This window comes from Anser anser (genome assembly GCF_964211835.1).
Source record: "Anser anser genome assembly, chromosome: 2".
Taxonomy (NCBI): Eukaryota; Metazoa; Chordata; class Aves; order Anseriformes; family Anatidae; genus Anser; species Anser anser.
In genome coordinates this window covers 3,147,763-3,161,201 of record NC_139721.1, presented here as the reverse complement: position 1 = coordinate 3,161,201, position 13,439 = coordinate 3,147,763, and the positions used below count along the sequence as shown (strand labels likewise).

At 39.6% G+C, this 13,439-nt stretch overlaps 1 protein-coding gene across 9 annotated transcripts in view; it reads right to left on the bottom strand.

Annotated features, from left to right (window-relative positions):
- TSNARE1 (t-SNARE domain containing 1) overlaps positions 1 to 13,439 on the bottom strand; it is a 471,236-nt gene that overhangs the window by 58,574 nt on the left and 399,223 nt on the right. For all 9 annotated transcript variants that reach the window (XR_014579369.1, XM_083823324.1, XM_083823323.1 and 6 more), the window contains one exon: positions 1,774 to 1,889. Coding sequence is in view for 8 of the 9 variants with exons in the window: in XM_083823324.1 (XP_083679450.1) it covers positions 1,794 to 1,889 (96 nt within the window). In the remaining variant the exon portion in view is untranslated. The remainder of the gene's footprint in view (positions 1 to 1,773; positions 1,890 to 13,439) is intronic.

Below are 13,439 nucleotides of genomic sequence, written 5' to 3'. Positions count from 1 at the left end.
GTTGAGAATATTTAAGCATATATGAACCAAATTTTATTATCTTATAAATTGCCATGAGGGATCACATTTTCAAACCAGATTAATGCAGAGTAAAACCAGAGTAATGCAACTAAAATTATTGTAGTTACTCTATATTTAAATCAGCAGGACAGATCACTATCTGCATCCCTAAGCAGCGCGTGTCATGTAAAAGAGGCATAAATATATATATATATATAATATATGCACATATATATTATAATAAAAAGACCCCAAGAACATCCACATTCTTTTGTCTTAAGGTCCACTTCACAGACACCTTCCCCACTTCAGCAGTGGCCAAAAACTTAGGTAAGTATGCAAGTGAAGATACAGGGCTCATGAATATCCTCATGCAGAACCAGCAAGCTGCTACTTGATGGTCCAAGCCCTTTTTCTACCCAAATTTTGGCATCCATAACGTCATACAGGAAGTAGTTCCACAGCGTAAGTATACGTTTTGTGAAGAATTGTCTTTCTGGGTTTATTTTGAACGAACACCTGCTATTTCTTTTGATAGCACATTTTAGAAAGAAGGCATATTAAAGCGCAATGACTTCATTTTGAGATGGAAGGACAGCCTTACCAGACACAGGGAAGCAATAAACAAAATCTATCAATCCTTTTTGCTTTCTCCATGGTCATTCCAGAAGAGAGTTCAGACTAAGAAATCTCTGCTTGAATTATAGAAAAGGTCTCAGTGAGCCTCAGTATAATGCAGTATCTACTAAGTACAGGAGTGATATCACACAGGCTTCACACAAATTTGTGTGGGACAGGAGAGGTCTCTAAACTAAAAGTCGTCCTTGCACCCTCTTTGCTTTCTGCCTAGGGGTCCTAGCTGCAGCCTGGGGGAAAGTCCAACTGATACTCTTGGGTTCTGGCATTACCAGTTAGAAACCTTGCTATGGCAGCAGACACGCGGAGATGGAACATCAGAGCCCGGTGGTAGAAATCCTGTAAATCTGATAAACTTTCCATGAATAATGGCCTGCCAACCTTCTAAAGAAACAGACACCTAGAAATGCTTTGTATCATACAGGGATTAAAGGTGAAACAACTGAGTCTCCTAAAGTAATGAGGAATGAGAAAAGCAAAACATTTTTTTTTTTCTTTTTGGCCTTATGGTTTCCTCTTAGAGGATATTTCTTTTGCTTCTAGAAAGTTGTTTTTACATCCCATCTATCTTGGAAAGCTTACAGCCTAGTCTCTCCAGTAAAGATTAATACTTCTTTTAGGGATGGATCCAGAGCAATGATCACCAGAAACCCTTTTTTTTTTTTTTATTGTCTGTACTGCAATCTCCTGTGCTCCTCAGGAGACTTTGGCTCCAGCATCTCTCTGGGTGCACTTTGCAACATCTCAGCATATCTGTAGGATGCCAGATTGCTATTCCTGACCCTGATTGCCAATCTGGGGTCTTTAACACCATTTCTGCACTTCAAATTTAGTGGATTTAGGATATATTAACTAGTATTTCTAAAAATCCACATATTAAAAACAAACAAACAAATACAACATAATCAGCAGAGAAAAGGATAAAAAAGATGTTTAGTTTGAATACCACCTTGGCATACATTTAAGAATCCACTAAGTATTCTATTTCCAAGCTCAAATGTCCTTTAAAGGAAATAATTTTCCTAGGCCAGACCTGAACCCACAAGCTAAGATAAATCTTTCTTACCATTATCAGGTTCCTGAGTTGTCTCCCAACTACCTTACAGAGTATGAGAAAAGTTAGTTAAAGGCTTTTACCTGTGGAAGCAGTCACCAGATCAGCGTTTGACTGAGACCGCGATGATTATGACAATGAAGAGCAGAACGGCCAAAGCAGCAGAGAGAAGACAGCACTTCATCTTCCTGGCTCGTAGCTGAAAAAAGGAGAAAGACAAAGAAATAAATGTATGGATTTCTGAATGAGAAGATGGAGGGTAGATTCATGATAGAATTCTTCCATTGCTGTGACTATCTGAAACACGTCAATACAACACAGTGGACTTGTGTCTTTGTAAACTGATACATCCTGCTGGATGATCCTGAATCTCCCTTTACAAGGGAAATCCTCTTAAATACAATCACCTTCTCTGCACTGCTGGCCCATGTCGAGCCTTTTATCCACCAGAACCACCAAGTCCTTCTCCGCAGGGCTGATCTCAATGAGTTCTTCTCCCAGTCTGTACTCATGTCCAAGATTGCCCCAACCCAGGTGCAGCACCTTGCACTTGGACTTGTTGAACCTCATTAGGTTCATGTGGGATGACTTCTCAAGCTTGTCTAGGTCCCTTTGGATGGCATCCCTTCCTTCTGGTGTATCAACTGCACCACTCAGCTTGGTGTTGTCTGCAAACTTGCAGTTCACTATTGCTTCACTATTTCTTTGCCAGGCCCAGTGATTCTTTGAGATCACAAACTCAACCAGGGAGTGGTCACTGCAGCCCAGACTACCTCCAATCTTAACCTCTTTAATAAGTTGGTCTGCATTGGTAAGCACCAGGTCCAGTAATGCTTCTCTGGTTGGTCTGTCTAATACCTAGACCAGGAATTTATCCTCAGTGCACTCCAGGAGTCTTACAGCCTGCTGTGTAGCTTTCCCAGAAGATATCTGGGTGCATGAAATCCCCCATCAGGATGAGAGCGTGCGAGTGCAATGCTTATCGTAGCTGAAGTAGGAAGGTCCCATCAACAGGCAACCTTTGATCACATGGCCTGTAGTAGACCCCAACCCCAAGGTGTCCTTTATTGTTCTGGTCCTTAATTTTTATCTACAAGCTCTCAACCTGTCTCAAGGCTGTTTCTCAAAGGCTGCTCTTTGCAATCTATGGCAGCTCTTCACAGTGTGAAATAGCTCTTTGCAATCCCACTCTGTCAGGAATCCTTTTATCTGACTCACAAAAAATAATGGCTATGAAACATGGAGTAAGTTCCCACATTTTCCTTGAGACCATATCAACTAGACACCAGTCCTGAAAACAACATCTTGCCCTGATAAACCAACCACATTTGTGCAGAGTTCTTTACCTTTCAACTAAAACAACTATCTCACTGGAAATACTATGTTAATACTCCTGATCTATTTTTCCTTCCATTCTTTCCCTAACTGGTATAATCAGCCCTGACGGTCTGTTTGAAATTCTTTGCTAACCAGTTTACACCTCTCTGCACTGAATTACGTTTCCAATAGAGCTGTTGTTCCCTACAGCTATCTTCTTCAACAGAAGTTTTGGCCTACACTGCAAGTGCCAGGGAACTCATCTCCTCCATCTATGCTTCAAAGCCCACTGCTTCCTTCTCTTGCAACCCTCCTGGAGCCTATACATTTTTGTATGAAGAGCTGGAGATGCACTTCCAGTGGGGAACTCTGTAATTCACGGTCTGTCCTCTCCTCTAGAAAAAATCACCAACTGAACTGGTGGCTTTTATTAAAGTGTGGATTTCCAGGTTATTATTTCTTATGAAATACAAATGCCATGTTGCCCTACGTCCATAGCAGATAATCAATGATCCATCTTGGTTCTCCATTTGCTTTTCAATTACTCACACAGAAATGTTTTCTTTGAGTTTGGAAAAAAAAAATAGATGCTGTGAATATATCTCTCCATTTGCATGTGTTAAGAAGGATCTTTTTATCAGGAATGCAAGGCAGGACTGAGTGGAGCGAGACTATTCCCCCTGCCCTAAAACTCTGCTTGGGGGCACCCCTTTGTTCACACTTTTTGATCAGTTTCTTGTGACTTATTTATTGGGAAGAATATGGTTGGACTAGTTCTCTCTCTTTAACAACCTTTTTCACCCACTAAATGATGTTTCTTCACAGTGGTTCTTGCAGTCTTAGATAACTTAGATGCATTCTTAAAATGGAGTGCATGAGATAACAGGGCTGCTACAGCATCCTCTTTTCTTTTAACCTCAGTTAATTCCAAGGTAAACCAGGAAACCTCTGCTTAAAACTGCAGATTATCTTAAAACACCTAGATGTCCTCGTCCACTTCTACAATGCCAGAGCCTTTGTTCTGTCAGCAGAGAGAGGATGCTAATAGGTCACTTAGATTCCAGCAGCAGTCTAATATTCCTAATGAGAGTTTCAAAGGCTGTATGGTATTACTTCATATGGTTTTTACATCCGTCCATTTGCAGAGAGGTTCCCTTGTTTTGCTCTTTCTATCATTGCAAAGTTACATTCACTCTTATTTTGTACTTTACACACTCTTTTTATTTTCTTTTTCTTTTAAATGATGTTAAGGCAAGCAACAAACTGGACCATAAACAGACTAATCAGAGGGTAGGAGAGATGCAGCCAAGCCTGTATTGTGGTATTTGGTTCACATTTTATGACCTTGTCCTGGCTGGTAAGTCAGGATAATGATTCCTACTATGTTTACAACATCTCTTATTGGATTAAGTATTACTGTCCTTCGCAGCCATATAACGTACTGCAGGATTCTCCTGTTAATTCTGAGTTCTTTCTTTAGTTTATATTTCAGTAAGGAAAATGTTCAGTTCTTTGAGTCCCTTTAGTCTCCACTCATAAATCTGCATGTGCTGTAGGAGCAGTAGAAACACAGCCTCTGAATCCTGACCATTGCCACAAGCTTTTCTACACACACTGAGGAAGGATGGCCATATACCCCAACTGCTTTTTGTCACTTAGATGCAAAAATACTGATATACTAGCAAAAGGCAGTGGTTGCCTTCAAGGTACAGATGCACATGCTGCCATGGAAAGGACTGTGCCAGCAGCCCTTCACGTATAACTTGATCCCTCAAGACCTAGATTGTTCACATGGCTCTTGCAAGCTTATCAGAGCCCTTATTAGTGGAGAAGGATGTTAGCACATAGCAGGAAGGGCAACAGATTGTTCTGTTCAGCAGATAGGATCTGCAGACCATGGCATGGGCACCCTTACCCAAATGTTACAAAAATATACAATAATAAACAGCATACATAATAATATTACACATAAACTCTAGTTATTATCCCTGATATAGGTTAACAGAGAGTGATTGCTAACCTGAGATTATATACAATGTCTTAATGCCACCATAATTGTGGAGGCAAGTTGGAAGACAAAAAAAAAATAATACATATATCTTTAATAACCCTAAAGCACCAAGGCATACTGGAAACACATCACCATAAGAAATTTACGCACTCTATAGCTAGGATGTGCTATGGTTCAGGTTTTTCAGGTATGCATATACAAGTAGTAAAAAAATATTTTCCCCATCAAGATCTCTACCTTGTTCAGTAAATGGGTAATTATCACACTGTGTACACCCTGTATATATCATTTTTACTTATTAGCTTAGTTTTTCTTAGGACATCTATCAAAGTCATGCTCAAATGAGACCACAAAAATGTTTAAACCTTTCACTTAACACCAAGCTCCTGATATTCCTGTGGGAGCTTTCATGACAGTAGAATCATATAACGATTACCATCCATCCCAAATATCAATGTGGTTATGTAATCATGATGCCATCTCTTGAATCAAGGTCAATCTACACTTACAAATGCAGATTTGGAAAGCCAAAGATCACTTCTCCCCAGGGCAAGATCCTTACTGCTCTGAGAAAGGTACTACGAGGTTTCTGCCTCAAAATTAGTAGTCGCAGAACAGCAAAAATACATCCACAGAAAGATTAAGAAAAGGTTAAAAAAAATCACAAACTGTAACATGATTCATTTATTTCTGGACATAATTCTTCAGGGAGCTTTGCATTTTTATAACATTTTCCATGCATCCAACTAATCCACAGTTGATTTCACTCGTCTTTTTCCAACTCTTTCACTTCTCAGCTGCTGGAGATCTTTCTTTTAGATTGTCTGCATTAACGCTGCTGCTTATTCTACTTGACTTTTCTGGTCTTCAGTAGGGGAAGCCCTCAGGACAACAGGAACTCCATTTTGGAAAACACTGACTACCCTTAACTATCCATTAAAATGCATAAATAAATAGAGATATGGAAATCATCTTGACACATAATTTCAGGCCAAATTTGGGCCAAATTTAAGGCAACAAGAAAGAATTATTTTCTGGTGGAAAATGTAGGACAAACAACTGCAAGCAGTATTATCTGATTTTATTTTAATGATATTAGTTTATTCTGAACCTTGAATGGTATGCTGTTGCACTACTCTGGTTTTATAGCTCTGCTCCAAACTGCTGTTAAGACCATTTTCCATAATACAAGGCACCTGTTGATTAAACTGGAGCTATTTTCGTTATTAACATTTGCTCAAGATGAAAAGAATACAATGTGGGATACAACCCCCTCCAACAAAAAAAAAAAAAAAAAGAAAAAAAAGAAAAATCACCTCCAACCACCTAATCCTGCAGTGAGAAGAAATGTCTTTTTTTTACAGTTATTTTTGCTAGGCTCTCAGGGATTTTTAGTAACACAGTATAGGTAAAGATATATTTTAATCCTGACAGAAGCTCTTTAAACACACATGTGAAACAGTGAGGAGTGAAAAGCAGAGAAGGAACGAGCAAGGCTATTTAGGGACACAGCTAAGGAGTACTTTATATTGACAGGAGAAGTGGATGTGACTGAGCCTGGAAGAAACCTTTCCCTCATTGTTTCATAAAGGAAGCTGCAGGTCATGTTTTACAGCTTAGAAGATATTTCTCTCTTGGGGGTGAAATGTTAAAAGACATTTTAATTATGTCACAACAGATAGTTAAGTCATTAAAAACTATTAAAGCCCAATACTGCCGTAGGCCCAGAAAAGCAAGTTTCATCTTGGAAAGATGAAGTAAAGTAAATGCAGTTACAAAGAGGAAAGAAATGTTTCGTTGCTAGAGATTCAAATGCTGGCTAGGGGCAAAGCATTAATAAAAGGAGAGTGGGTCCATAGAAAACTGTTTCTATATAATTTTTTTGACTCACATATGGAAAAGCAGCATCATGCTTCTCTACCCTCCATGGATTGCTTATAATGTACACTGCATTTTTTCCCCGTCACTAGTGACCTCACAGTATATAACAACGCATGGAAACTTTTGAGTCTACAGGGAAAATAGAGATTTTAGAACTGGCTTTAGGAAAGAGGCCAAAAGCCCTACAAATGCAGTTTAGTTCAGGCAGGGATCTGTACTAGTACAGGTCGTCTCTCCTGGGCATAAGACACTGCTTCAGAGTAGAGACATACCGTGCAACTCCAGGGCTGTGGCATTTCCTAGGTCTCCTGCAGGACAAAAGCCCTGGGTAGGCTGCTGTCATTAGCTTCATCAATCTCACCAATATCTTGCCTCCTTATTACATCTTTCCCTGTTCATAGGGTATGGACTAGGATAGGGATGAGGATATCAAAGAAATAGCATCACCCGAGATGGTTAGCCCAAGAGCAGGCACCTTTGTCCCTCCCTCCTGCAATGTCAGACAGTGTAAATATTTGACATACTCCAGACTTTTCAGTTAGGTTATATGGGCAAGAATATGCCACACGGGAAAGGAGGTCTATTTTTCAGTCTTCATTTCTTTGGTTATTATGGTAAGTGAGCAAACAAGCCATCCTGTACTCAGTACAGAAGGACCCAGTAAGGCTATCCATTTTTACCTGCAGAAATGCTTGTGCATATTTTAAACACAGTTTTTAAATAATGAGCAAACAATGAAGTATTTTCCATCAGAGCCAGTGTTGCATGGGCTTCTGGAAGAACAATTCCACTAGTTGTCCAAAGAATCATCAGAGTTACCTCTGTTATAGAGATCTATCTCCTGCAAACCCATAAAGGAAAAAAAAAAAAAAAAAAAAAAAAGATAAAACCACACAATAAAACAATAAACCAAAATTGATTCAATTTAGAAACCATATACTAACAGCCTCCAGTCGTTGGGTCAGGTCCTTTTGAGGGCCTGTCGGGCAATGAAAACTCACCTTGATTAATTTTCAAGTACTGTTTCCTTCACTGTAGGATTAACAAATCTGTTTGACATAAAATGGGACATTTTTTATGCAAATCTCTGTAGAGAGGGTTTTGTGACATTAAAGAGGTTCGTACAATTTCATTCACCCTGCCCTTGGAGGTCATTTGGAATTGCACTAAAGCATTTGTCTATGCCCTTAATACGCATTTTGAAAGCTAATTTGAGGTCTGCTGGATTGGGAGTCCAGGTCCTTATTAACATTTGGACATGTTTATACAGAAATGATATTATAAATCTGAAACTACTGTCACTCCAATATACACCAGCAGGAACTCTGCTGAAGGCTGTGAAGCTCTCGTGGGGAAAAAAAAAAAAAGAAAAAAAAAAAGGAAATATTGTAGTAACGCAGCAGAAAATCAGACCACAGATGTATGTTTACCTTCAAGCGGTATGTAAACATACAGAGGGAAAAATTCCCCTTACACTTCCACCAGTGTCTTCATCATTATTGTTTTTGTTCTTATATTCCATTTACGCTGGTAAAATCCCTCAGCTAAGTTATACACAATCATTTCTGATAAGATAGTAAACAGACTGTGTTATTGCAATACCAGTGAGGAATATGACCTTTACCGTGTGTACAAATTAAAATGCACTGACCAAATTTGGTGACCTTTATGGTAAAACTTCCTTATAGAGTAACAATGAATTTGCTATTAAATATCACTGCTTTTGCAGACAGACTAGAAAAGGCCAGTAATATTATTAAGCACTTTTGGTGTATTTAAATGAGTATGAATCAGTCAAGTTGCATATGAGTAAAACCTACAAGATTTGATAGCAACGGGAAACGGCCAGCCCACACCAGCAAGGGAATATCATTTACTTTGTCACACTGTTTTTGTGCCCTGACTTCCACATCATTTGGGACAATTTCAAACTTCCTTTTGTGACTCTGTGTCTACATAATTGCCATATGCACTAACTCTATGCAGTCTTTCCATTCCCTCCAAGTCTTCTTATGAATCACTTCTTGCTCATTTATCTTCTTGGTGTACACCCCAGGTGAAACCAACTGCCATCTACAGGTGCGGTTCCTCAGCATTTCCTATGGGAGGACTGAATTTTCTGCCACTTAGCTCTTTAGCCAGTGATGGTCATTCAGGATGACATTTTCCAAGCAAGAAATCTCTCTCAAGCTGTTTTATGTATTTTATTTAAATGCAGCCAATTCAAAGAAGAAAACTACAGAAAACTGTCCAAGTGTCCCATGCTGGAAAAGACAATGCAAACATTTTCTCTAGTGCCTACACACCTCGGAGCAAGATGGGGAATATGAAGAAGAACAGGGAGAAAGGAGTTTGCCCTGTCAGTGAGGGGGCATTTTTTGGGTGTTTCTAGGAAATTTTGGCTCTCCTTTGGGAAAGGTAAGGCTTCTCTAAGATCCCAGTTCATGTGCGCTCATGACTAGTTCAAAGTCTCAAGTAATTTTTACCACCTGCAACAGTCTGTTATCAGGGTAATGATAAAAGCACAATGTTTTCTGTGTTGATTTGCCCAAAAGCAAACAGGGTCTGGTGGAGACCATACACACCGCAACCTTTGTATCCCCTTAATATACTTGTTGTTCCTTGTTTGTTTTTTTAATGGCCGAAACATCATTTATAATAACACATGAAAATGGCTTACATTTCTATCATGTCTTTCAATCCAATAGGCTTCCAATGTGATTTTCAAATTCACTATAAAGAGGATTTTTTTTTTTTCCCCAGCACTGGAATGAAGCCACCTACCTTTGGCAGCTGTTTTAATTCTATGTAGCAGATCTAGCCAGCGGTTTAAAGCAAGTAATGACTATTTATTTGGGGATTGTGGTGGACGAAAGGCTCGACATGAGCCAGCAGTGTCTGCTTGCAGCCCAGAAGGCCAACTGCATCCTCGGCTGCATCACCAGAGGGGTGGGCAGCAGGGGAGGGAGGTCGATGTCCCCCTCCGCTCTGCCCTTGTGTAGCCTCATCTGGAGCACTACATCCAGGTTTGGGGCCTCCAGCACAAGAAAGACATGGATCTGTTAGAGTGGGTCCAGAGGAGGGCCGCAAAGATGACCAAGGGGCCGGAGCACCTCTCCTGTGGAGACAGGCTGAGGGAGCTGGGGAGGTTCGGCCTACAGAAGAGAAGGCTCCAGGCAGATCTCACTGTGGCCTTTCAGTACTGAAATGGGTCTTATAAAAAGGATGGAGAGGGACTTTTTACTTGGGTAGATAATGACAGGACTAGGGGGAATGGTCTTAAACTAAAAGAGGGTAGGTTCAGATTAGACATTAGGAGGAAAATCTTCACTGTAAGGAGGAAATTCCTCACTGTATCTGTGGTTAGACCCTGTCACAGGCTGCCCAGAGAAGCTGTGGATGTCCCATCCCTGGAGGTGTTCAAGACCAGACTGGATGGGGCCTTGGCCAACCTGGTCTAGTGGGTGGTGTCCCTGCCCACAGCAGGGGTTTGGAACTACATGATCTTTAAGTTCCTTTCCAACCCAAGCCACTCTATGATTTTGTGTAGATGAAACATCAGGGAGTCTGCATTTTTCCAAAACAGAAATTGCCCGAGGGAGCTAAACAAATGCCCCTATACTTTTGCAAAAACTGCCTTGATATTCTTAACAACCCCTTAGAGTCACTCACAGGGAACTGAACTTCCCCAACAATTCAAACCCAGAAACATGGGTGACAGTGGAGCAGAGAGAGTATGATTGAACCACATTGAAGTGTGCTCAGATAAAGCCTTCCTGCTGAGCCGTGTTTATCAGTTAGTTTGTACTCCCATATGAACAGGACTACTTGTCTGGATTGGAAATGGCAATGTTTGTGTCACTATGGTGCTGGTCTCAAACCCTCTGAGCCCAGAAGTTCAGCCAGACTCTTAACTTGTATGTCAGTAGTTTGTCTATGAGTGCATTATGGCAGCCAGTGCTGAAAGCCTTAACTGTAGACCCAGCTGAGGAAAGATTTGGCTCCTTTTCCATCCTAAAAAAAAAAAAAAAAAGAGGTCTAGCTCTCCAACTTAGCACCTATAATAACTAGATCAAACTTTGCTCAAACTTATAAGGACCAAAGCCAGAGAAAGTGTATAATCTGCCTCAACTCCATTTGTGTTAATGGAACAATTTCAGTCTACCCTTATGAGATTCTGGTTCAAAGAAGTTAATAATTTCTCCTTAGAACCATGTGTATAGCTATAGGCAACATTTTATTTGAAAATTCTAATAAAAATAAAATACTGGGTAAAGGGTTGAGCATCAGCCAGAAATGATCTTCAGACCATCCTCAAACAAATGCAAGTGTCAGATGAAGAAAGCAAAGGCACTTTGGGGGGCAGGGGAAAAAACAGCTGAACACATAACTCATATAACTGTTTTTCATGTTGGGACTGAAAGAAGGGATTTTCTGACTTCAAAGCACACTATTCTTGAGCTAAGACTTGCCTTCAAGTCTCAGCTATAATTAAGACAAATTACCCTCAGCTAAACTGTCAGACACTAAAGAAGAAACTTAAAGTTTAAGCCAGTCTGATTCTATCACCAGCAGGCAGCTGTACATACAAACACCAGTCAGTGCATTACCGTGAGTGATCCATGAAAAGGCTCCTCCCAGCACTACGAATCAAAAGTAAAACCAATTTGTGGAATAGCTTCCAGGAAGCACTGTGCCATCAACACCTCAGAAAGTCAGTGTTAGGAGCTGATGAATCCCCTAAGTGTCACAGAACCCTATTAGGCAGTATTGTGTATTTGTATTTTCATTAGACCCATTGAAACAATTGAAAAACAAACTGAAAAACACAAAAAACTTGTTACTTACCTCTATGTCTGTTTTTTCTTTACCGTATTGATTCATTTAATGTAGGATATCACATCTTACAAACTTTGCTCACCACTATCTCTAGAAAAACATTAGCATCACTCCTATTCTAGCAGTATCTCTACTACTACAAAACACTACCATCATTAGCATATCAAGCACTGTTTGGCAGGGAGAAACTATCATGCAGTACTTCATAGTTTTTAGAAGAGAGCTGACATCTGCTGCACTGAACTTTAAATAGATACCTAAACACGGTAAATAGGTTTGGTTTGGTGCTGAAGGCCAAAGACACTGGAAAACATGTTTCAATAAAGAGATGAAGAGAATGTTCCTTTAAAAAACTCCTTCCTTAAAGGACTACTATTATTTCTTCCTTAGAGAAATGTTCCTTAAAGAAAAAAAAAAAAAAAAAAAGAGAGAGAGAACCACCAAGTTTGGCAACCAAGAGTATCACTAAAGCTCAAGACTGATGTTTCTCCTCCTAGGAATCCTATTATTCACCAGTCTACAAGCATTCACCATGTCACTGCTGCTCCTTTCCAGTATGCAGACAAGATGGGAACAAAGTGCTAAGTAATGGTGAGTAAATTAAATTGAGACCAGGCATGAAAATCTTACTTGGAGAGAGTGATAAATTGTGTGCTAGAAATTCAGGGAATGCACACTTCCATGCTTTGCCTAACATGACATATACATATACAGGCAGATTAACATAGCAGAAGCTATTTTACAGCTTCTTAACCCCGTAAGTACCTATATGTGGGTCTTCATCTATTCAGAGTAGACCCTTGAAAGACAAGCTGAAAGTCTTAAGCAATTGCCAAATGAACATCCTTAAAGGACAAAAGGATATTTCTTTTCTACTACCTACTAATTTCTGTCACAAGAAGTGGATAACGCCACATTTAGTGTAACACCAGTGAAACTAAGAATAATAGTGCCTCCGTTTTATTGTATTGGGCAGGACACAATTAAATTTGAGGCAGAACGATTTTCCACAGAAGCCATGGGGAATTGGATAGGCAGTCAAAATTCCCAATCTAAACTTTTGTTTAAACCCGAACAAGATCCTCAAGGTCTGAAGAGGATTTTAACCTCTGTTATTTTACCATTTTCACACTAGCCTGTGAGGTTTCATTTTACTGATGGATTAAATGCACAAATGCCACAAGGCAGCCTGAGCTGACACCAAATTTCTGCCTCTATACAAGAAATCAGAACTTAATGGAAAACTTTGTGTGATGTTTTCCTGAGGTTTCCTACTCAGTTTTGCAGATGGGAAGGTCAAAAAAAAGAACAGAGTTCTGGACTGTGAACAAAGAACAAACTAAAAAAGAACAAAGTTCAGGACTTGTTAATAACAGGATTCAAATATAAAGACAAAAAAATGTGTCTTAAAATAGAAAACAATGCAGAGAACTGTACTGGCAGATCTACCATCTATGCCTCTTTCTCTCTTCAAATTGTTGTGAACTTTCAGGAGACATTCCTAGAGAACTTCCTAGTTCCTTAGTTTCCCCTTTCATAAATTTAGGGATGTTACTCCATTAAATACATGGCACACAAACAGGAACATGTGTAGTGATGGCTCTCATTACTTGCTAATATTAAGCCACAAACATTGATTTTTTTTTACTTTATTTTTTTTTAATAGAAAAATAATAATAATAAAAGTTTGTTTCCAAGTGG